The sequence below is a fragment of the Poecilia latipinna genome, unplaced genomic scaffold (genome assembly GCF_001443285.1).
Source record: "Poecilia latipinna isolate Pla-1442-1.1 unplaced genomic scaffold, P_latipinna-1.0 Scaffold83, whole genome shotgun sequence".
Classification (NCBI taxonomy): Eukaryota; Metazoa; Chordata; class Actinopteri; order Cyprinodontiformes; family Poeciliidae; genus Poecilia; species Poecilia latipinna.
The window spans coordinates 215793-241831 of NW_015112699.1; the positions used below are offsets into that span (position 1 = coordinate 215793).

A 26039-nucleotide genomic window follows, 5' to 3' on the forward strand; every position below is an offset into this window, starting at 1 on the left:
TGACATTTGTATACCATTAGAAAGTGGATTAGAAATTTTCATGTTAAGTTACTTTAAAAGGTAAAACAAGTTTGAAAGAATACTGGCATACTGGGATGGATGTGCTTTTTTAATTTTTATGTGGTTAGTGAATCTTCTCCCATGAGATTTGGCTCATTTTCTCTCTCTCTGGAGTTTCCTTAAAAAAAAAATCCTGCTGTTGCCTGGACTGCAGCAACATTATCTTTGGTCATTTTCCAATTAGCAGAGGGTTTTACATGCCTTATCTCTGAGCATGTCTCCACTGAATATAACAGTCTGAGAATCAATTAAATTTCTGGCAAGCTTAATTCAGTCCACATATATTGCAAATTTTCTACTGTCAGTTCAAGCTTTCAAAGAGATTTTAATAGATGTCATGGGCGTTTACAGACCGTAAGTGGGTTGGGAGTTGATTTTTTTTTTCTGCAATGTTTTTATTAAGTAATTTTTGTTTCCTACAATACAGATTTGAATTGGCCGAATCTTTAATCTTCCCTCTACTCATTTAAGAAAATGTACATTGAGAAAGATCTTTTCTTCAGTTGATTCTCTTTTTAATCATTTGAAAAATCACTGCTGAGAGGTGCAGATTTGCCAGGAAGATGTGTCTTTGTTTGTATAATCCATAATTTCAACTGGCTAGCAGTCTGTGGGTAATGTCGTTTTTCTCCTCATCATAATGCAAAACACATTTTCAGAAGGAAATAGACATATGGACTGCAGGTCATCCAGCAAAGCCCATTCTCCTTGATTTCCTGAGTGTTCCTAAATATTTTCCCTATTTTAGGTATTTTACAACACTGTAAACTTGTTATTAGCAATCTTATTTGCAGTTTTGCTTTAAGGGATATATTTTTTAAAGTGATTATTCTCTGGTGAAGAGACAAAGCTGAGAATGCGGAAAAAAGTTGCAAAGATTGACAATACTGACTCTGGAGGGTTTCAGCGCAAAGTACAACAGCAACAAACTTTGAATTTAAATAGCAAAGTCTCCAAGTTGAATTTATGGTAAGGTAAAGATGACGATGTTTATATGATGATGTGGAGAAGTGTTGTCTGAGGACAGAGCGTGGAAAGCTAACCAAACTGGGGTTTAAAAATGCTTAGATGTGAGCACAGTCTGTCTGTTATTCACTACAGAAATGAATGAATGCAAATCCTGGCATCATTCAGATAAACAGTTTTAGCCCTGGCTCTGACCTCCACTGGTTCTCTATTAATTAATCCTGGAGTAAAAAGTGTTTCCATCAAACAGACCTTTTTATGTTGGTGAGGAGAAAATCATTTCCTTCATCATTTACATTTGTGAAAATTATTTTTGTAGCAACTCTGCTCGCAAGTCCTTTTTCTACAATAAGCAGCCATCCATTCATTTGACATATTCTTTTTAGAAAGGCCCACTGCCACTCTTAATGACAGTTGCTGTTACAGAAGCTACATGACTGTGGATCTGAGGAAGGGCTTTCTGTTTTAAAGGGCATGAGACAAAAGTTACAAAAGATGCATACATTACATATCTGTTTTGATAAAGCAACAGGAAGGCTGATTGTAATTTATTTCTGTTTTATACTTTTGACAATGTTAGGTGTCCAGCTGTAAAAAAATAATATTTGGCCTTTAAGCATGAAATCACAACAAAGCTGCCTATGTTTTTCCACAATTGTCAGCATGCATCCTAACTATTTAAGAATTCAACCGTTACTCTTTGCAAAACCAATCAATTATAAGTGGTGAAAGATTCCTGAATTGTTGTTCTGACTGCCACCTATTGACATGTTTGGGATTGCACCTAAGGGGTATTAAAATAAACTAGAAAACACAAACATACACACAAAAATCAAACCAAAACCTATACACAATACAAGCTGATCCCTAATAATTTTTGACAACTGATCTTTTGATTTTATTGAGATTGTAGTTTTGAAGAAATACAAGATATTTACAACGTAACGTATACACTGTTAAAGATTTAAACAAAGTTTTCCAGCCAGATGCACCTGTGTCTGAACGGTTGCCCAGTCCTGTCAGTTAACCTTTGACCTGCAAGTCATTCAGCCTCCAGCTTCACATTTTCAGTCTCCAACGTGCAAACAAACATTTCAGAGACTGGGATGAAAGTACGGCTCCAGCTACTGCTGGTGAAAATAAACTATGTTTTTTAGCTTAACACTTGAACCTGCTTAGGGTGTTGCAGTATTGAAATAAGTCTGTAAAACTTTGCTCCATTCTTCACCTTCTGATATCTTTAGCACAGTTAATCTTCACTGCAGTTAAAAGGTAACTTTAGTCACATAACATGAAGTCAACTGAGAATCTTTTAAACAGTCACCAAACCAAACCAATCATAATAGTCTTCATTATGATTCTTAGATTACTGTCATTTCTTAATGACACAAAATTCATACAAATAAGTAAAATTGGTTGACAACCTCAAATTCCGCTTATCAAAAAAAGAAAGGAAAAACGTTTCACAGGAGTAAAACAAAGATGTTTTACTAGAGAAATGGCAACCTGTTCAAATGCATTTTTATGTATATTGCATACGCTAATCACTGAGTTCGTTTTGCATGAATTGTTGCCTCAATGTCATGAAGTCCATTAATCTATGTTACTGCTGTAAGGAAACACAGGCTGCTTTACTGGCAGCCTTCAGCTCATTGTGTGGTCTGTTGCCTCGTCTTCTGCTGGACAACACCTCATAGATTCTCTATGTAGTTTAAATAAGGCCAATTTGCTAGCCAGTCAAACACAAGGACACCATGATTAAAGCAGTTGGACAGGTGCCAATGTTTACTCAGAAATTGAAATCAAAGTCAGGAGGTTTGCATGTGTGATCAAATCATTACTGATTGTGGAAACTTCACCCATAAGATCAAGTAACATTGTCTAGGCTACTGTTATCCCTGTTGCTCGGCACCCCTTTTTTTTTCTTCCACTAAATTTTCCAAAATTGGTACACACGTAGAACTCTAAAAACTCGTAGAGGCATAATCTAAACCCAGCGGAGAATTTTACACTTTTGTTTAGTTGCCAGTTTGAGGTTTAGCACATGTTGAAATTGAACAAACTCATAAGGGTTTGCACATATAACTTTGAAATAGAGCACGGCTTTTTTGACTTTGCTTAGTGCGTCAGGAATCGTCTGCTGGACAGCTGCCAAGACATCATTCTTCCATCTGTTATTAATCTCAAAATGATTGAAAATAATCGCTGAAACATATACGCTTCTTTCGAATCCACACTTTTTAAACTGAATTGCTGAAACAAATAAATGTTTCAACAATTTCCTTATTTATTTAGATGAATCTGGTGGAAATGACCAAAGATATGAGATCTAACAAATTACTTCAACTAATAGGCCTGATTTATGAGGGGGAGAGCGGGGGGTTCCCGCCGGCTCACCACTCATCCCTGCGTCCTGTGGGAGGGAAGAGGTGGAGAGCGGAGGGTGGGATTGATGATGAGAGGGAGAGATTGAATGAGAGGCACACAGGGAAACTAAGAGAATCCATCACAACAAAACGTCTCCAACAATCAAAGGAAGTGGAAATACCGAGTGCATTTTACCCCACACATGGCCGTGTAGTTTTGAACAAACAGAAGTTCTGCAACAGCCAACAAAGTTCTGGGCGCGGAGGCAGACGGGGGTCCTCGCTCTAAAGGATGGACCACTTCATAAGGAGCAGGTCGCGCAGAAGAATACCGCTATTTATTTTTATCCTACTTCACCTAACAACGGCTCAAACTGGTAAAGTATCAAATTAACTACTGTGCAATAAGAAAGGATCTAAAACAGGTTATGGAGCCTTAGAAACATAGAAAGTTCCTTCAGTTCTTGTCTAAAATTCATCCAAGTTTCTTTCACTGTTTGCGGGCATGTCTTTGTCTCACTTTGCCCTCAAGCAATACTTGGTTTTATCCCAACAGAGTAGGCTAATTTGCATTTATTTATTTATTTATTTCTTAAGTTTAACTTTCTATCTGATATGCAAAGCTGCTTTTAATAATTCGAGGCTGGTGCGAACGTGTTGTAGGCTGCAACTTGTTATGCAGAGTTGATATCGGCTGGTAATAAATTGGCTCAAATTTCTCTCGAAAATTTCCGAGAACAGCGCAAATAACTAATTTAGTTAAAAATTCTCGGGTCAACGAACATACTGTGATTAAATGAGCTTGTGTTGCCACATTTGCATTTTAATGCAACATAATTTATAATGCTTGAATTTGAATGAGCCCCTTTCCGCGTCGGGTCAGGATTCTGCGTCTCAGTGGGCTGCAGGCTGTGATGTCATGTTTGAGTTTGCCTGCGACCGGCGTCGGTTTACCGCGAAAAGGTTTAACGTCGGTCTGAGAACGAGCTGAATGTCTGAACACCGCAAGGAACTGAGTAGATTAACATTCCTGCCACGAATCTGTTTAATGTATCTCCTCCTTGCAAATGTCTGATGTTAAAGCGTTTAGCATTAGTAGTCTCAGCCGCCATATTCCTGATTATTCTGACAAACGGAAATGCTTGACAGGTTTAATGCCTCTACCTTTTATGTGATATCCTGCACATATAGTTCCATTGCATGTAAAGGCAGAGTGGGCTCATTTTTCTGCAGTACACCTGCGAGAAAACAAAGCTGTGGGCTCCTCCATCACCGTGTCATGCTGCACTTAAAAACACGTCCAATAGTTTGTGTATTATATATGCCATTTGGTTCACTGGTGTTTGCCACTCTTATGGCCTATGGCCTATGGCTGTTGATGTTTGCTTTTAAGAGGTGCAGACCACTTCCTCTACAGGTGCTGCTGTTCAGAGACCCCTAATGGAGTGACACGTCTCAGCAGCAGGAACGGTTATCACTTAAACATGTTTTATCTTCACCCATGGCTTACAACACACTTTCTAGCTGGAAGCGTTTCTTGTTCACTGGCTGAAATGAAGTGATGGAACGAGGAAGTGAGCCAGCTGACCTAATCACATTCAAGTGGCACAGTAGCTGCTGTGTCCACAGCTAATGAGGGTCTGGTGCACTCGGAGACTGAGACGATTTCAAAGCGCGCTGCACATGTGGCTGTGTTGAGATTGTGGCCTTACTTTTGTGCTTGCAGTTGATAATATGTTTGCGTCTCTGACTCTTTTAATGTCAGACATCAACATGTGTATGTTCCAGCAGGAGAAGGCTCTCACACATGCCGTCTCTGTGTGTTTGAGACATGAGAGAGCGTTTCATGTACAGACAGGAAGTGAGACATTCTGGCACATGCACAATTCACTTCAGTTACATTTGCATGTTCGTCTACTTCCACACATTTGAGTAAGGTTTCCTTTGCATTCAAAGTCTAAGTATGTGGAGAGTTTGTCATTTTCTTTGCCTTATCTCCTTGTGTATATTTTTTTCCTCCTACGACTTCTGCCCTGTCTTGTCCTTCGCTAATAAGGGGAAACATACACCATGCAGACCCCCCACTGTGTCCTGTTTGATCCTGTCCTCTTGCTTGTAAAGGATCAAACTCCCAAAAGCATAGAACAAGAGTTTTTCCTTTGATCAAAGAACAAATTAATGTCAACTGAAAACAATTTTTAAGGTCAGTTTAATTAGGCACTGTTCAAATGCAGAACACAGGGATTTTTGTGCTTCATTGTGTGACTATCTTATTGCACTGGAAACATTACTGGAAACATCAAACATCAGAAGTGTCGGAAATGACGAACTCTGCGCCTATAGTTGCTGATTCTGCAAGATTCACATCAAACTGCTTCTCAGACTTTTTGATGAGCCAAACTATTTGGAACCACCTCAAGTCTTTAATATGTAGAAGTGATGCTTAAACACGTTGTGGCGCCGGACTGCAATCTATAGTACTCCACGCACATCTGGCTTCCAGAAAGTCCCTATCCCTTCAGGGTTCTACGGCTCTGAGCTTCTGATCACTGAGAGCTCCAAGCAGCTTTCAGTAGGACTGGTTGGAGATGCTTCCTGTAGAATTGCAATGAGCAGACATCAGAGGATCTCTCCTCTTTGCAGTGTCCCTTTATGTCATCTGTGTTTTTATTCAAGTTCATGAGCCCAGTGCTCATTGCTGTGGAGGTCATAATTACGAAAACAAAATTGGAACCTGTGTGTTTTTATTTTTCTTCCAGCAAGCCAGACATTCTTATAATCTTTCAAAGTCATATTTATTATTTGCCAGGCATTTTCTTTGGCTGCTTTTCCACTCAGTTCAGTCTAGTCTTTCTGCCTTATCGCGATGGTATATTCCAGAAACGTCAATGAGAAGAGAACAAAAGCCGTTGATAAAAAAAAAAAGCGTTACCTCAACCGTCGGATCAACTCGCATGTAAGATTAGAATTAAACCCGACTTTGTTCCTGCAAGTCAGAAGTCAGTGAGAACTGCTGATTGTTTATCTAAATGGCCAAGCCAACAACCAGTGTATTAGTAATACAAGGTGATAGCAGAATATTTCGTTGTACCATTTTTAGTTTCAGACATTTTTCAGCTTATTTATGACTGATAAACTGTGATGAGTTCAGAAAATGGCTATTTGAAAATCACGCTGTTGGTTCTAAAACACCCTTTTATGAAATTGATGTTTCATATTTCTAATTAACTCAGTAAAAAAGGAGAGAGAGGAAATTGTGTCTTGTGACAACTTGTGAAAGAGCAACTAAAGGTCCAGCTTAATTTTTGAAGTTATGTGTAACTCATCCCATGAGTTTAAGAGCTTTTTTTTTTTTTAATCTAGGAATGATTCATAGGTCAAACAGAAACACATTCCTCAGGAAATGACCAGGAATAGGATTTAAAGCAGTCAAGACCCAAGCTCTTCTTATGCTCCCCACTTCTCCACCATACGTGACAACAACAAACAACATGAGAGATCTTAATTTCCACTAGTTTTTTTCACCTGCATGTAGTTTTCTCCCTGTGCGTGTGTGTGTGTGTGTGTGTGTGTGTATTCTCTCTGGGTACTCTGGCTTCCTTCCACAGTCTGAATATGTGTTTTTGATAGGGCTGCACAATGTATTGCAAATGTGTCATTATCACAACCTCCCTGTCTGCGATACACATTTAGTGAAGATCTGCTTGGATTGGAATTAATACCAGATATTTAAATACCATATAATGAGAATTTATGTACCTGTGATATATTTGGTGATGCTAGTTGTTTAATGTAGCAAAAAAGGTTTCTAAAAAGTAAACAGGTCACATGGTGGTAAAGTCATTTGGAAACAGCAAGTTGTTTTAAAGCTGAAAACAGAAGCGGCTTTATCCATAAAACATGGTGGAATCGAAATAACCAAGGATTAAAAATGACAGAAATTATTATTTTTCTTTTTTTTTTGGAGCAGTTGCCATGACAACTTTTTATCTTGAGTCTTTGCTGGCTACCAATCTAAAGCATACAGACATTGATACTTTATACTTATTATTTATTTTGTGCAAGTCATGACTATTGTGTATTCATCATTATTATTTCAATTTGCATGTTTTACTGATATTGAGCAGCTAATATTAGGTTAATTAGTTGCTCTACATTGCCCTAAATTGCATGGTTGTTTGTCCTCTGTGTCTTAGTGTTGCCCTATGATCGACTCACAACAGGAGCAATGATAGCAACAAAAAAAGAAATTATTTCAGATAGACCAAAAGAAATATATTTTGAAAATATATTTAATACGTCTGGCTCTGTGGAAGGGTTAAAGGACATTACAAAGAAATGAAAAATCACTAATGACTCTGTCTGGTTTGTATGAAATTCTGTCTGATTGCTTGTTAATTTGTGCTTTTTTCCCCATTGGTGAGACATTGTGATTCCTTTTAGCATTTTAGAGTAAAATGAACAATCGTCAGGTAGTTTTAACATTAAACAGGCCAAGAAAGTCATGCAGAAAAGACACGCATATTGCTCAAGAAAGTCGTCATATGTCCAGAAGTTTAACTCTGGGTTTTTTTCTGAGGGGCGGCTGTTTGGTTCAGGGCCTTGAGGGGCAGGTGTTTTCTCTGTGGGCCAAGTAGCTATTGGCCTGTCAGCTCATCATGCGGAGGAACAAAACAAGATCATGGAAATCTGTGGAGATTCAAGAATGTGGTGCTGATGTGAACTGGGAGGAATCATGCAACCAGATTCCTATTAAATCTTCTTGCTTCAACACCAAAAGTATAACTGATATGGATGTGGAAATATTAGCTCTAAAAACACGACAGAGTCCCTGACCCACATTCAGAAGTGGGTATGATTATCATACATGCTTTTTGTGGCTGTCATTGTAAGCATTCAAGGATTTTGCCCCTTATTTATGAATGAACTTGTTTCTCTGAGTGACCTTAAAGCAAAGGCTTGACTTTTTAAATTGTTAAAGATTTGAATGCAAATGTTTGATTGATGAATTATTTACACGTGTTAATTGACTCCTTTCTTTTTATTTAGATTTTGTTGATCATTGATGCTTCATCATTTGTAGAATCTTATGTGTAATGTGTTTTATTGCTGTTTTTGTCCAGGACACCCATGTAAAGAAGATTTTAACTCTCAATTGATCTCTAAATTGACTGCTGGAGATAGGCAACAGCACCCCTTGTGACCCTGCCGCTATAATAATGATGATACAGATGAACATTTAATATTTCTACTGCAGTGTGTCACTACATTCCAATAATAATGCAAAACAAATGCCTTAATCTACATTTCTCATATTTAGAATATACTTTTGAAAAGATTCTTTTCAATGCCTCACATAAAGCAACAGAGATTCAAAAGCAGTTTTAATAAGACAAAATGCTCCATGTTAGTTTTCCCCCTGCAGCTGACTTAATCAAGCTAGATGTAAGCAGTTAATGCAGATCATGTGCTCAGTTTGTCAAGATTATTTGTGTGTTTTACTTTTAATCTGTGTTACATGTATTAGTTCCTCTTAACTTGCAGTGTTCTTGTCTGCACACAGATGTGACCCAGACAAAGGGTCACATCCTGTTCTAATTAAATTATCTCTTCCCAGTGCCTGAGAGAAAATGTGTCTAGATTTATTCAACCACTTGCACTGGATCTTTCATCAATTTTCCATTGTTAATCACCACCTTTTAGAGCTTGGCACCCTTGGACCTTTATTTATTTATTTATTTTTGAATAAATTCTCTTCATGCTGCACTTTTTTACAGACAATTTAATTTCACTGAGCCGATTTTTATTTCTTCTTGATCCAAGCATGCATTTTTCATCAGCTGATCTAATCTGGGCATCTCGTGTCATGTAAAGTGTAAATGTCAGTTCTTTCCCTCCTCTCATTCCAGGGTGTGGTAGCAGATACGGTGGGAATATTTAAGTGTGCAGATTTCCTCTTGGCTTCATTTCTCGTTACATTTCCCCCAGTTCGCAAATGCAATCACTGTTGACAGTGTAGTACTGTCTCTATGAGAGAGGGGTGTTCTCAGGCAGGGTCTGGAGTGTAGGTGGTGTGAGTCATAAAGAATGTCTTCGGAGACATTTGCTTTAGAATCACAGAGAACACATTATGTCCACTGATGACTGAAATGGTGCTGAGTTGTGTCGCCACAGGGCAGAGAGAGAATGGACCACAAGATCTACACATAAAAAGTGTTTACTATCAGTTCTTGGGAACAGGACGCAATCTGTAAGACAGACCGCTCAAATATTCTCTGTCTAATAAAGCTTGTATGTCAGTGCTACTTGACGGTTGTGGTTATCTCTCAGATAAAAGTACAATGGGGGGGAGGGAGGAAAGCGTACTTGGAGAAAGTAAGAATCTGCAAGTTTCTTTCAGCTTTACATGTGCATTTTCTGCATCCTCGCAGCATTCCATTTGCTGCATGTTAAATCTGACTGTTCTGTTTTGCAAAAACATCTATGAGCAAGTTGGATATTTTAGCCCTTTCCCAAGTACTCTGACATTTGCTGTAGTTGGAAAAACACCCCGGTCCATGGAGAGTTTGTGAAATTTAAGTCATGTAGCACCGTTGCTTCATGCACAGCTTGTTTATCAGTAGAATTCCAGAATTTTTGAAGATTTGGATCTTTTTTTTTTATTTTATTTTTTTTTAAATCTTTGCTCAACCTTCCCAACTTTCTCCGAATTGACATAAGTTGAAAGGGGAGGTAAGGACATTGCAACAAAGAATAATGAGATGCAAGTGAAACTTGTTCAGACAGTCAGTGCTGCAGGAAAGGAAAAGAAGCTGTTAGAATTTAGATCCCACTGACTTAATGGATCTTAAGCATGGAAACGATAACATTCTTTCACTGATGGGTGCACGTATCCAAACTTCTAAAGGCAGCCTTCCATTTCTCTGGGCTTTTCTTCTTGATGCATGTGTGGAATAGGCTTTTTTTTTTCTTTTTTTTTTTTTACAAGGGTAAAGCTCTTTAGTAAGCTTTCCACATTGCATCAACAGCTTTTAGACTGACTTCTCCACAGGTTGGTGGATATTTTATGTCCAGGTTCTCAGCATCACACACACCCATACCAATGAGTTCTTTCGCACATTGGTCTGTTGGAGTCTTATGATTCCACCCAAATCTAATTACAGGTGTCACCCTGACCACTTATTGGAAACACACAGTGTCTGCTGCTTGTTTCAGATGCCTCTTTGTGACTTAGATACAGATTTTTATTATTCATTTATTGATATATGAGTGTTAGAGGTCAACAATCTTTTGTCAACCTCAAACTTCATTGGAGAAAACGACAACATTCAAAAATAACAGCTTTATGTCTTTGTTGGACAGTCCAAATAGATAAGATTAAAGTAACTTTGTCAGGTGGTGATATAGTTTGGCGGTCAGCTTCTTGTAAATTAATTAACCCCATGTTGCTTCTGTTTAGGATCATCACAAGGGAGCAATGCTCCAAACATCAGGGCCTTATGACTTCTCTTCCTCACTGTCAGTTGTTTTGGACTTGAATTGGATTCTGATGTTTGGGGAGAGGAAAAGCTAACTTTTAGTCTCATAGTGAAGAACAACTCGGAGAATGAAAAAGAACATTAACAATCACATATTATGGAGGACATGGCAAATTTAAAGTGTTTTAACAGCAATGCAGATGATTGAATATCAAAGTAGGTCAGTGTCTTGCAAACGTATACATATTCATTGAATTGTAACACTACAGCCACAAACCTCTATGTGTTTTGTTTTGATTTTATGCGGTAAAGTACAACATTTTGAACAATGTAAAGTCAGAAAAAAAGTTTTTGCAAAAATAAGTCTGGAAAAGATTTGTCAGTAATTTGTGTTCATCCCGCTTTACTCTGATTCCCCAAAGTGATATCCAATGGAACCAACTGCTTTCAGAAGCCACATTATTAGTAACTAGAGTTTTACCTGATATTCTGATTATGAAAACAGATGTTCTGTGAAGAAAACATTTGAGAACATAATCATGAAGATCGCGGAGCACTGGTCACGCAGCGTGCAGGCACCAAACAATATCCAAAACTTTGAACACATCACAGAGTCATGTTCAGTCGATCGTACTGCAGTTGACAGGAAGAGGAATGGAAAAATACAGGAACAACAAAGGACTTCTTGTGATTCTTAAAAATCATAAGGCGGGGGTGGAGGCTTAGCTTCCATACAGCCATAACCACAATTCAGTGGTTTTGATCAAAACATATTGTTTTAGAAAAACCCAATTAAGACCAGACCCGAATGCAATGAAGAAGTTGTGATCAGACTGGCAAGTTAATGATGGAAGATGTTGTTTGTCCAACCTGCAGTGAAAGGTGAAAAACATTGACACAGGCTAAATATGATACACTATTTAGATTTTTATTTGTGAAAACTTTGGGAATCCCCTCCACTACTTTCTGTTGGTCCCAATAAAATACAATACGATTTTTGTTTGTAACAATAACATAGGACTATGAAAACCAAAGAATGTGTGCTAAATAAGAGAGCATTAAATTAAGTCTTACTAAAAGACTTACTAAAAATGAAGAATACGCTGGAGAAGTCATCATAATTTTAACCTTTTTTGGCTGAATTATTTACTGTTTGCTTTTTGTATTGCAAAGCAGGAAACTCTAAAGCCCAGAGTGATCAATTTGATGTTACAGGTTTGTTTTGTATTTAATTAACTAACTGTTTTAACAGTTCAAATAAAACCAGCTGCTCTTAGGTTTGCTAGGCATTATTTACTTTATACTTGCAATTAATCAAGCTAGTTTATAAAAAAGTTCTTGGTCCATTCAGTAGTTCAAGTACATGCATTGCTCTGCCTAACAGAGCAATACATGTACTTATGTATTTATAAGTATATGCAATATTTAACCACTGCTGAATTAGCACTTTACCTCTGCAAAGTGACAGTTACAGGAAATCTCTGAAAGGCCTAGGACAAAGTCCAAGCTGTCTCTTTTTCTGCTGTCCTGGCAGGTTTTTTTGGGCCATCACAGCTCTGCTGCATGACTGTAAACAGTAGCCCACACAAAATATTTCATTCGTTGTCAATAAATTTCCCAGTGCCACCAAAATGCTGACTTCCTGCAGAAATATATTACATAAGAAGAAAAATTCTGCTGTGCATCACACTGAGGCCTCCGGACTTTGGCTTCAATTGTCGGCAAAAGTTTGCTGGAGAAGATACTTCTCAAGTGTATTGTGCAAAATTTCTTGATGTGGACATTTATAAAATATAAGCTTGCTTAAAATGATGTTACTTGAATTGATTATTATGCAACTGAAGCTTTTCAAACAGTACTTTACTGTTCAAGCTAAAGAAATGTTTTAGTTTTTGCCATTTTCTGCCATTTCTATAATGATTTGATTTGAACGGTGTGTAGTACTCTTCATATAGTCAACATTTGCCCCATCAGATCATGTTTTCTATTGTTGAACATAGTTAATTTATTGCCTTGTCCACCAACAACCTCTTATGTGAGGTTATGGAGCTGTTAAAAATGTTTGGGGGAAAAAAAGAAAAAAAAAAAAAGACAGAGTCTGCTTTGCAAATAAATAAAGCCATAAAATGTAATGCTGTGTTTTTCTCCAAGCGGTGTCTGGGCAATAGTAAACTCTCCCCACATGTTTAATTAACGAGGAGAATAAAAGGCAAACTCTGAGCAGCGAGAGTTTCAGGAGGCAATTCGGGTTTAGGATCCTCATTTCAGATGCTTGGAATGCAAAGTGCTGAGCCACGCTCTGTAGCAGCTGGTGGGAGACTGGATGCGCGCAAAGCTCTGATCCTGGCTAATGCTCACGGCAGCACTTTATCAGCAGACATCTAATAACATGAGCAGCAGATTGCAAATAAAACACAGGCTCATTGAAAGGAGGGAAGCTGGGAGGCTGTCGTCTTGAAGGAAGCCCTTATCTGCAGGGGATAAAGTTACTGTAATAAACATTATTTGATCAGCTATGGTTCAGAAAATGCATTTAAACAATTGTTATGTTATTGGGCTTGCAAAAAATACAAAATGAAAAAAAAAAAAAAAGCCTTCCTTTGTTTGTGGCATGTAAAAACTGAGGATGACTGGTTTAGATTCCTCTAAATGAAATCCAGATGTGTCATTGTTGGCTGGCACGGGGGGGATCTGTGCAGGTGTCAGCTGTCAGCTGTGCTACCGCAGAATTACAGGTTAGTCTGGGTACCGCCTCTTATGCTATAATAACATCCACAGAAGCCAGACCACCTGCCACCACATCGCAGGGGACCTCATCTTTTTTTTTTTTGACTCACAGGAAGCAGGAAGGCACCACGCATTAAAACCAGTTACCAGCCACAATAAGTCCTGCTCATCGGACAAGTAACAGCTAGTATTTAGCTGAAAAAAAAAAAAAAAAAGCGGGTTGTCACAAAGGCAGAATTGTAGTTTTGATCTGACAAGATAAAAGCATTCTCCCGTATGCTACAAGTTTCATTCTGTCTTAAAGTGTTTTGTAAATTTTTTTTTCATGCAATGTTAGACGGAGGGACAAACAGAGAGCAAGACATCGTTTATTAAAGTGTGTTAAGTCGTTTGAAATGGCTGAATTTACGAGTGTGCAAGCACACTCCATGTTTTCTCAGACTCCTTTATTACCACGGACAGATGGTTCATTTTCTCTTGGTTTCCATTCACAGCTGATCCTGTTGATGTTTTGCGAGTTCTCGGGCTGTCAGAGAACATGGAGGGGGTTTCCTTGGAGGCTGGTCTCTGCACTAGCAGGAGGGGCACGGAGGAGACGGACCTGGCTTACAAGATCAAAAAGATCCAGCTCAGCACTCCCACTAAACAGCTATTCCATGGTACTGTCTAGACTTTTTTTTTTTCCTTCTATATGACAACATAGAGAAAAATCCTCTTAATCCACTTCAGGCATGGGGTTCTCAATCATTTCCTTTAATGTCTGAAAACATTAAGATGTACAAAATAAGTGTGAATGTTGACTCTGTGAAGCATAATATATGTGACAGAACCTCACCTACTTTCCCCCCTTCTACACTCCGTCTTTTCATGGTTAATATTTTTCATCGTTATCCTCATCCAGGTCCTTGCCAGCAGGTGATGAAATGCGTGCTTCCCTGCTGCGCCCCGCTCTTCATTTCTTAACAACTCTCCTCTCTGCTCCTCCACCTGCAGATTCCACTTTTCCTGAGAATTTCTCCCTGATGGCTACCGTAAGAGCTAAAAAGGGCTCCCAGTTCTTCCTTTTTTCAGTGTATGATGACGGGGGGGTGCAGCAGGTGGGGCTCGAGGTGGGTCGGTCCCCTGTCTTTGTGTACGAAGACCAGCATGGGCAGCCCACTCCACATGAGTATCCTATTTTCAGGAAGATCAACACAGCAGATGGAAAGTGGGTAGTATGAAGGCCTTATCCTCCCTGTTGAATGTGACACCAAGTGATCTGACAGAACTAAGCTGTTAGTTTGATTTCATGTGTTAATTCTATTATTCTTAACCAAACTCAACATGAGATTCATAGTCAAATTGTCTTGTCTAAATGCTTTGCAATATATTTTAAAGACTTGGGATAAATTGGGCATCTTCTATGGACACAAACAAATAAACTCCTCCTTTAAGACTAACCTGTGTTCATTCTTTCTGGTTGCCGTTTCAGATGGCACAGGATAGCCTACAGCGTCCTCGACAAGACTGTGACCCTTTACTTGGACTGCCAGAAGGTGGAAACTCTGGATCTACAGCGGGGGGACGATGCCGTGGTCAGCACTGAGGGAGTTGTTGTTTTTGGAACACGGCTGCTGGATGAAGAAGTTTTCGAGGTACGAGATTATGAAAGAGCGTGAACCACAAAACAGATGAAAACGGTTGATCTCAGGGTCGGACTCATGGTTACTCTATTGCTTTTTTTTCTATGATGTTTAGATCTCTTCTCAGCAGATCTGGTTTGCCAGATACTAAGAATAAACAATGTGATTGTGTTGTGTGCTGTGGCCCTCTATGCAGCAGCAGCTCTGTGTTCTGAGTGAATTTTTGTTGTGGTTTAAACAAAAAGAAAATGTCTAAAACTTTACGTCTCTTTTATCTTTGTATTGCATGTGTGTGGGAAGCTTATTCTGCTGAGGTTATATAGTCTATATTAGATGACAAGGCTCAGTAGGGGACTTCCTGGTGATCATGCATGACCTATTTTATTCTTTCATTTGGAAACCTCTCAGGGTTGTTTTAAAAAACAACCAGATGGAGTGGAGCTTATCTGAAGTGCTACAAACATATGTGGTTTTAAAGTTGTCAAGTAGTTTAAACAACTGGGATTTAAACTAGTTATTGATACTGTTAGATTACGTGCTCTACTGCAACAGTTTTTTAATAGATTTTTTTCTTACTTATATCTACAAGGTCCCTGTTTAATTATGGCAAACTGGGATTTGCAACTTCTATTAGTTCTGACACATAGATCCCATTGAAGATGATCCACAGTAACTTCTTTCTTCTGGGAATTGTTTTTACATTTTGTCACATTAAAACCACAAAATGACACTTTTAATTTCTTAAAAAAAAAAAAAAAAAAAAAAAAAAAGATATACCGAATATATCTGCACAGGGTAATGGATAATTCGGAAGTGGAAAGGAATCAACACATACTTTTAAAAAAGTTTTATAAAAAAAAAAAAAGACAAAATTGAATCAAGTTCAGACTTTGAGGCTTTAAACAATTTGTTAAGATCATTTTGTAGAATATGGGTGACATGTGAGTTGTTTGTCAATTGTTACTGTAAAGGAGCGACGACTGTGAGCAAAAAAAATACTATGTTTGAGAAGGAGAATTGTAACTTGTCCAGTTTAATTTTCATTGCAAAGCCAAAAAAAAAAAAAAAAAAAAATAAAAATAAAAAATACTAGCATTAATTTAAAGATCTGACTTTGCACATGGGGAATCGTGGTAGAGTGACTGTTGCGATAAATAGCTCAATCTCTACTATTTAAGGGATTTCTGCAAAATGAAACAGGCAGGCTTTTTACATTAACATGAATGGCCACATATGTATTAATATGCAGCAAAGCTCACTCGGGGAGTATCAAATCAAACTCTGAGAGTCTCACCAGTTCCCGTTTTCACTGCTGTAACCTTTACTGTCAGTCATTCTCTGTGCTTCCCATGATAATACTCAACCTTCTCCATTGTCATTCCCAATGAGGCCCAACTAAATCTCTAACCAACAGCATGAAATTGAGATCAGCTCAAGCCCCTTCCCCTTCCATGTCCTCAGGGCTCAGAATCCTCCTAATGGAGTACAGGAGAAAACGGAAGATAGAGAAGCGTAAGATAAGATTCTGTACCTGTTCAAAGGTTTTGTGGATGTGCAGAGGGAGTTTTTTTTATTCTTAGTTGCAATGACAACAAAGCAATAAAAATTCTTGAAAAAAAATTATAGATCAGAATACTTATTTGCAAACAGATTTTTTCTTGCTTACTATGTTTTTATTAGTTTTTTTCTTTTTTTGCATGTTGTCTTCTTATGAACTCGTAGCTTTTGGGGTTTCAACACTTAATTTGTAACTTTGCCCACAAATTAAAATCTTACCATTTGCGCCCTTATTTAACCTCAGCTGCCTTCACACGCTGTTCCCCTCACCTCCGTCCCCCCTCCCTTGCAGACAGTGACTGTAGCTTTCCAGTTTATGTAATTACTTTAAATCCCACTTGGGAAATGTGTCTCCTTGTGGGCAGCATAAATTTCCCTTTTCAAAAGCAACCAAGGCCTCTTAATTTTTGGCTTTGGTCCAAAAACACTCTGATGCCCTAATTTATCATCTTATGCAAAGAGTCATGATGATGATCATATTCGATGTGTGGTTATGACTAATACGTTAAAGTCAATCTGTATTATGTGTCATCCAAATCATCCTTTATATCGGTCAATAAATTTTCTGAGGAACCAAATTCTAAATTAAAGAACCCCCTTACTGGTCTCTATGTTTTGGCCTTTTTTTGTGTTTAAAATTCTTTTACTTTTTATATGCTGTGTTTCACCAGCAGAATTCGATATATGGGGTGAGGCTGGTACCACAGGGAGAAAAGTTAAGCAGGCTGACCTCTGGGCCTCTGTTCCCAGGCCCTGGTTCTGGGGAGGTGGCCAATGTTCTGGCCCAGCTCTCCCATCATGGGACCTTAGCGTGGGAGCACGGGGACTGTGGTCCGCCTATTGCTTCCAGATTGCCTACAAACAGCTATACAAACTCAGTATTTTTGCTTGGAGTTGCAGTAAAGTAAACATCAATTTGGCCCTGCTGCGTTTTAGTTTTGGCTGCTGTATGCCTCCAGTACACGGACTGTGAAGATAAGATCCAAACCTGGATTGCATTGTTAGGAAATTTTGATCCATTCTGTGTCAGACAGTGCAAGCAATAAGAGAGTTATTGGCATAGTGTGCTGGGCATGTTGAAACAACTATTACAGTGCATAATGTTGTGTAGCAAATGTGGTGTTTGCACCATAAAAAAACTTACTCAAAATGGTTGTCAGCTTTTTAGATGTAGCAATTGTTGCAACTTAGGCAAAAATAAAAGTTTTACTCTTGTTATTTTATGCACATATTGTGCAGGCAGGGACTGTTTTCTGATCTGATTAAGGCATGTCAGAAGGGCTCACTGCTCATCCTCACTGAGAGTTCAGTTTCTTCTGATATGGGTGATTATGATTGCAGGCTTTTAGGGAGGCAGTGGATAAAAAAAACAACACAGTGTTTGCCAAAAAGAATAAACTGAATGCTAATTCAGATGATGTGTTTTCATTTTCTGTATGCAATTCCTCCTCAGATGTTTGTGCCTTGTACTAAACAGAGTATGGTGCGCATTAGCTTTATAACTTGTGCTTTTCAAGAGGGGTTAAAAGCACAAGAAAAGTGCAGATGAGAATTTCCTTTGATTTCAAATTGTGATTGGATTAGCTTGAATTAGCTCCCATTTGCTTTTTTTTTCTTCTTTGTCTCTCACCTTTGAGTGCAATCTTTTTATTTCCTTGGATCTGGCTTGTGGCCAAAACAGAAAGAATAATTGGATAAGTACTCCTTTTATGTTTGATGTTTTGAAAGCATAACATGCAGTTTGAATAGTCAACCCTAGGTTTATCCTTTTGCTCTGCGGTTGAGACTATGCATGATCACATTATGCTGACAAAGGTTGTCTTGAGCTGTTTCAGGTGTTGTGAAACAGTGATGTTATTACTTCGGATTTATTTGACCTGTGGCTGCTAAATCCAGTTAAAGAGATTACAACGGGACATTAATTAAAACAATATCAAGGTTTCAGTCAAATATAATTTATCCCACATTGCTGCCCAGCTGTCCCAGTTTTCCATTTCACCTGACAGTTATGCTTCAAAGGGTCTGACTCCTTTGATTAATTTACTGCTGTCAAACAGCAATCAATGTGACCTTTTGACTTTTACTTTTTAACAGTTTCCCAGTTATTATTTTACAATTAAATTCAGAAACAAATCTGGATGTCACAGAGCTGTGAAAAAGTATTCATCCCTGATGTCTATCCTCTTTTTAAATTTCTTTTCATACTTACGTCTTTCAGGTCATACAATAAATATTAATGTCAGAACATATAACAAACTGCAGTTTTCAAGTTATTATTTCTTTTATAAAGTACAAAAGGCACTTTTAATTTCTTAAAAAATTAAAAGTGAATTTTCACACATAGCATAATGTGTGAAAATTCTATTAGCCCCTAAATCTGATATATTTGTCACACTTAGTTTAAACAACTGGAATTCATAATTTTTTTATGGTTCAATAAAAAAAAAATTGCATTGGTCTTAATGGAGTCCCATTAAAAGGAGCCACATTTTTATCACTGTACAAATTCCACAATTGACTTTTGGTGTGAGGCTTGTTTGTAAAATGCCTTGTTAGTTTAATGCTAGATGTAGAGAGACAAACAACTTGCAAAAAGTTACACTGTGTGTCAGAATGTTGTGGAGATTGTCAAGATATTTTACAGCAGATGAAACTCCATGGATGCCAGTTTTACCAAGTCTGTTTTCTGCTGTTGAATCATGAACACTGAGCTAAACTGAGGCCTGCAGTGCTTTAGGTCAGTGTTTCCAAACCCTGGTCCCCAAGGCACACGGCCCTGCATGTTTTAGGTGTTTCCTTGCTACATTCAGCTGAATCAGGCGTTTTAAAGCAGGGAAACATTTAAACTATGGTGCCACTCTGCTATGATGTTAGAACTTGGATCTGGATTTGACATCAAATTCAAAGGAAATCATGATTTCACACAGATAGAATTTCAGTTTTTTCACCTAGGGCCCGGTTAGTTAGAATAGCTTAACTATTATTAGAAACTACATTTTTTATTTAATCATGCAAATTTTCTTGGATATTTACTCTAATTTGTGTGATGATATGAAATATTTAAGTGCAACAAAACAACAACAATAAAATCCATAAAGGAGCAGATACTTTTTTTTTAGCGGTATTTCTTGTAACATTGCTGTATGAAGCATTGACTTTACTATTGTCCTTGATCAATTATTCCTTGAGATGTAACCTAATGTTCTTTCACAGCATGAGTAAAAAATTCTTCCAGTCCTTTAAATGCCACGAAGAATTCAGTAATCTTATAGGGAGATGTTGCGTGTGCAGATGCTAAAGCGAGTGGAGCCTGTGGGCTCAGAGCTGCAGGGTGCAGCAGTGCTGTCTTTGTCCATGTTTGTAAATATGCTCTGGCATTATGCCTGTGGGGCACAATGGGAAATTAAAGGTCCTGACAGGGGGGTGGGCGAGAGAAAGCTTTTTGACTGTTTCTTGCACAAAACAGAACCCCCTCCTGGGGTTATAGGACCACTGTGAGCAATTGTCTTTGTCCATGCTTCACTTTCATCAATCTGACACTTTGATTTAGCCAAATGATTACCAGCCCAGTCTTAAGGTGTTTTAAAAATGGTTCTTCACTTTGTAGCAGTTTTTTTTTATCACTTATTTAAAGAAAGCATACATTTTTTATTTCTTGATTTCAGGGAGATATTCAGCAGCTGATGGTTGTGGATGACCCCCAGGCTGCTGGCAACTACTGCGTGAACTTCATACCAGATTGTGACTTGGCTTTGCCATACAACAGTCAAACTGTGGGCCAGCAGGAGGTCAGTACTGCAAGAGACGTAGCAATGCTAATCAGAAAAAGCTATGCTTGCACAGTTTAGCTCTAGATTTATTTCACATATTTGCAAGATTTGCAAGGAAAAGAGCCCAAATGTACCACTTACACTTTGGTAAATATCTAGATGTGCATCTCATGAAATTACCACTTCAAACGTTATGCTACTTTTGGTATTTCAAATGTCTGACTTTAAAATCTTAGTAAACGTCTGAGATTTTCCATGCACATTTCTGAATTCACAATGTCGGAGAATGTCTATTGCAAATATATGTTATTTTTTTCATGGAAAATTATACTTTGTTTTGCAAGTTTACAACTTTTTCATATCAGAGAATATCCAAGTTCTTTCCAGTAAAATGTGAAATTAATCTAGAAATTTCTAAGTTTTTTGTTTGAACTACATTTTATCTCGTGACACCCATTAGTGAAATATGAAAGTTTTTTTTTTATTTTTATTTATTTATTTATTTTTTATATATATTGCACTGTATTTTGAATTTCCTGTATTTTCAAGTTATTTTACTGGATTTTTATAATATGATCTAAGAGACACTGCAGGCTTCTGATTATTGCATCTGACTCCAAGTCCCTTTGGCTATTGAAAAGGGTTTGGTGAATCCTGCATATCATAAAACTACTCAAAAAAGTATTAGCTTACTAATAGACACAGTTGTGTGTTGCAAAGTGTGTCTGCAAAGAGACTGTACAGAGATAAAGAGGGAATACACCAGCTGTTCAGGCTTGTTTTGAAATACAGCCAGCATGGAAGCATTTCTAATATCAGGTGCACTTTTGGCAGCTCACACTCTCACACTAAAACACAAAAACAGGAAAGGAAAGCCAAAAAGAACACACATCCGACCACACATCTGTACAGCAAGCCAGAAGCAAATGACTCAACAGCTCATTCTTTCCTCGAGGCATGTAAAAAAAAAAAAAAAAAAAAAAGATTCTATCAGGGATAAAGATGATTATATATGGTTTCTGGTGATAAATGAAAGAGATAAGGGGAAAGGACGCAGCTGCACATGTGGACGGGTTCCAGGAAGCACATAGTTTTAAGTCAGCTCATGTTTTGTACATAGAAATAATTAAATAAATGAACGGCGCACAATGCGGCTGATCATCAATGAAGGAATGAAGGATGAGGCCATCTTGGTACTCACACAGCTGCCTTTCATAGAAGTACAGCTGAATAAGAAGCTCTTAATCCAGAGCGTGTCCACATCTCTCACCAGACTGACCTACTTCCCATCACAGTCTCACTCACTGCCCATGTTTACCAGCGGAGCTAAATCGTGTCACATTTCACAGCAGCATTTTCAGGCAGAGGCCGTTCAGATAAGTGACATGCATCATAGATCTCTCAGTGAAGGGACACACTTTTTCAGGAACAGTAATAGTTTTAAGATTTGTTGGATCATACACAGAGTCTTTGAAAGTAACCCACTGGATATGATGATAATAAATACAAACTTTAGCACATATTTTTCACACTACAGAAACAAGCTTCAGAGGGCTTCATTGAATGTACTGTGACAGACCAACTTAAAGTGGAGCAGAAATTGGTAGAGGAAGAAAAACTATGAAAAGTTTTTTTTTTTTTTTTTTTTACAGATAAAATCTGAAAATGTATTGTGCATTTGTATTCAGAGGCACTGAGTCAGCAGCAACTCCTTTTTGCTGCTATAATAACTCAGGTCTTTTGGGTGTGTGCCTCCACTGCACTCGGCCCTCTCTTTTGGAAGGTAGCTCAAACTCAGTCAGATTGGAGGGAAAACATCTCTGAACATCAAATTTGCAAGTCTTTATTCAGATTTAGCACTAGGTTTCAATTGTGTCATTCCAAAACATGACTACAATACTTTGATCTAAACCACGCCATTGTTTAGTGTCGTCGTCCTGCTGGAAGAAGACAAACCTTCAGGTTTCCCGTTCCATCTTTCGATCCAACCATGTTTGCTATCATGTTCCACCATGAGAATGGTGATGTTCAGTCAAACTTTTCTTTCGCAAATAGCTCTGCACGATGATCAAAAGTTACATTTTAGTCTCATTTAACCAGAGCACATCATTCCACATGTTAGCTGTATGGCTTGTGGGAAAATCCAAACAGGACTTCTTATGGTTTCCTTTAAACAACAGCTTTCTTTTTGCAACTCTTTGTAAAGGTCAGATTTATGGAGTGAATGACTAATAGTTTTTATAAGGTCTACCTGACCTTTAAATCTCTTCAGCTTCTTCAAAAGCTACCATGAGGGTCTTTTTTTTTGTTTCTCCGGTTGTTTTAGTAAGTTTGCAGGTTAATAACTTGTTCCATATGCTTTTCATCAACAAACGATGGAAAGAACAGAGCTCTGTTGTGTTTTTATTTACCGTACTATTTGCTTTTGTTTTTCCATTTTCCACTTTTGCTTCTGCTCTGTATTTCAACATTTGGTAATAGAGCTCCCATCTTGAGTTGATGCAAAGTGGCCAACCAACTGAACCAAGTAAGCGCTCTAAGAAGGACAGGAGAGGCAAAAAAAACAAAAAGAAGAGGGACAAAAGCTCTAAAGGAAAACGCAAAGGCAAGGGAAAGGGCAAGAAGGGGTCCAGAAAGAGGAAGCATGAAGAGAAGGGTCCAGAGGAAGACTTTCACCGAGTAACTACAACGCCTGCTGAGTTTCAGCCACAGGAACCTTTCCAGCCCACAGAACTACCACAAACTGAGGGCGACTTTGAAACTCTTCTCCCCACTGACCAAACCACCACGGTGATGCCAACGCATAAACCCGACTTCGTCCCTGAGGGCCCCACTGTGGTGCCGCCTAGTACACTGCCTGTATCAAAGCTTATCAAGGAGGTAGACAAATCTGTCAGTAGATGTTATCCACTCTAATACCCTCCAACCATTTGTGGTTCTAACCAGACACTGCCCTTCTAACCGTAGAGAACACCTCTTCCTCTTCTTATCGCTCGAGTTGCTTATCACAACTAACCAGCACCATCCTACTCATCACCTAATCTTCATCTTTATCCCGCAAATTCGGGTACTGCATCCTAATTAACAACAACAACAAAAAAAAGTGTTTCATCTTTATTGAATGTCTATTTTTAATTTTGGAAAATACACAGAAGCAAATCTAAAATTTCTTCTCAGCAATTACATATCTTAAAATTCACTCAAAATGAATTCTGTGCTTGGATGGCGGCTAATTAAGGACATGCCACAACGACTCGTGATAATACTACCAGGTTTTAACTTCTCTCTCTAATAAACAAAATATATATTTTGTATGACTCCTCCATGTTTGTTACTTCCAGTTTGTCAAGTGACGTTATCCTGTTCCCACTGTTTTCTGTCAGACTCTTCCAGTTGTCACATGAATCTGATCACTTCTGTGTTGTAATTAACTGCACACCTGTGTCTCAGTTATCCAACCCATTTTAATGAAGTCATCCTTTCCCCCTAACATCCATTGTTCTTTAAAGATTTGCCTTCGCGGGGAGCCACTGCGTCTCTCAGAGAGGTCTCAGTGCTCTCTGGTTTGACTTCAAGATAACTCATTTGAAACTGTGTGCTGGCCAGCAGGAAATCACAGCAGTGAACACACCTCTGGTGGTGGAGTACGAAGATGACGTTTATGGAGATTTACATGAAGACCTCTCGGTTTCTACAGTGACTGTGGTTCCGAATATTACCGATTACGAGGTAGGACGAATCACACAAAACGCAATAAAGTTGGTTGACTTCACGTCAGAATAAAAACGCTGATGAATTCATTCACTAACAAGTCTCTAACGTTTCAGCATATTCTTGAATACGAAGATTTTTTGAACGACACACAGTATGAGGAATATGAAATATATGAAGATGACTTTGACTTTGCACAGCGGGAAAGAGCTGAGTCACTGGATGTTGAGGTAAATCTGGTGCTTAAATTGGAAAGTCCTGGTTTTTTTCTTGCTTCCTTTGATTCATTTATAGGAATTTGTATCTATTGTTTCTTCACTGCAGGCTATACTCAGAGCAGAGAAAGGCCAGAAAGGAGAACCAGCTATTATTGAACCGGTAAGCTGCTACAGGGTTCAATTTAATAGTACAGCAGTTCCAGTTATGTGTGCAAGTGAAGAATATTGTATTTTCCGAATCTGCTTTACATGCAGTTTGTTTATTTCTAGGGTTTCTCAGTGGAAGGACCCCCAGGTCCACCAGGCCCAGAGGTAAGACACAGACATTAAACAACTGCATCAAAGTGATTATAACTTAAGGACAAATCAAAAAATGTTTCACATGAAAATGCATTTTAAAAAAATCATTAAGGAGGAAGGAATACTGCAAGTCAATGAATCAATACAATCTGTTGAGTTTCTTTAACACTTTTTAAACTGATTTGAATAATAAATCATATTAAAATCACAGCTGGTTACGTGGGATCAGTTGGAATGTATGCGACATTGAACTGAAATGACGCCAATTATTGTCCTCCAAGACGATAATTTGTTGTGAATTATTGCTACAAAAATAAGCTGAATTGAATTCAAATATTTCATAAAAACTTCAACAGAGGGAAGCATGAAGTGCTCCAAAATGTTCTGTTGGACAGCTGTGCTGACATTGGGCTTAATAAAATATAGTGGACCAACACCTGCAGAGTGCATGGCTCCACAAATAATCACAGACTGTGGAAATGTCACACCTAGCACCTCCACCCACTTGTATTTTGTGTATCTCCACTCTTCCTCTAGATTCTGAGACCTTAATTTACAAATTGAATTCAACATTTTACTTAAGATTTTACTGGAATAGAAGATAACTGAGCAACTAACTCAGATAAGTTGTTTCTGTTGTTGTCTGTGGTTGAGGTGTGGCTTAGTGAGACCTATATATTTTATTTGTCTTATGCAACACTGTAGTGCTCTGAGAAATAGCTGTCTGGTTTTTGTTAGTTGAAAGACAAAATTATTAGAAATAAATGCTTGACATGTGTAGCTATTTGTGTGATGAATCTTTATAATACATCACTTTTTAAATTGAATTCCAGAAATATATTAACATTAAACTTAAATTCATTGAGGTGCACTTGCACAGATTATGAGGAAATCGGTGCACCATCGTAAACTAGCTGAATAGGGGAATTTTACTTATTTTTTTTTGTTTTAAGCACTTGGAGAATCAAAAACATTTATTGTTCAAGTAAAGTTTATGTTGAAACATAGCCATGTTTGTTAGTTCGTGGCAAAATACTGTTCTGTTTACAGGGACTTCCTGGGCCAGCTGGACCAACAGGCCCTCCAGGACCCAGGGGAGATCCAGGTGATCTGGTGAGTGTGACTCACAGTTATGTGACAAATCAGAGATTGGAGGACACAACTGTTTACAGTGATTTGAGATTCACCTTTTACCGGAGGGACTAATAAACTTAACTTGACTGTCTTATTCTGTAAATAGAATAAATTAGGACAGTAAGTTGTT

At 38.1% G+C, this 26039-nt stretch overlaps 1 protein-coding gene across 4 annotated transcripts in view; it reads left to right on the forward strand.

Annotated features, from left to right (window-relative positions):
* The first annotated feature begins 3477 nt into the window (after positions 1 to 3477).
* The window catches only part of col5a3a (collagen, type V, alpha 3a), a 52225-nt gene continuing 29663 nt past the window's right edge, over positions 3478 to 26039 (forward strand). Inside the window, exons 1-11 of one of the 4 annotated variants that reach the window (XM_015020591.1) lie at positions 3478 to 3769; positions 14092 to 14256; positions 14591 to 14804; positions 15069 to 15231; positions 20442 to 20564; positions 23028 to 23426; positions 24153 to 24275; positions 24374 to 24487; positions 24582 to 24635; positions 24746 to 24787; positions 25826 to 25888. In XM_015020591.1, the coding sequence (XP_014876077.1) occupies positions 3685 to 3769; positions 14092 to 14256; positions 14591 to 14804; positions 15069 to 15231; positions 20442 to 20564; positions 23028 to 23426; positions 24153 to 24275; positions 24374 to 24487; positions 24582 to 24635; positions 24746 to 24787; positions 25826 to 25888 (1545 nt within the window). In that variant the 5' untranslated portion in view covers positions 3478 to 3684. The remainder of the gene's footprint in view (positions 3770 to 14091; positions 14257 to 14590; positions 14805 to 15068; positions 15232 to 20441; positions 20565 to 23027; positions 23427 to 24152; positions 24276 to 24373; positions 24488 to 24581; positions 24636 to 24745; positions 24788 to 25825; positions 25889 to 26039) is intronic. The other 3 variants (XM_015020599.1, XM_015020607.1, XM_015020617.1) reach the window with 3 other exon arrangements.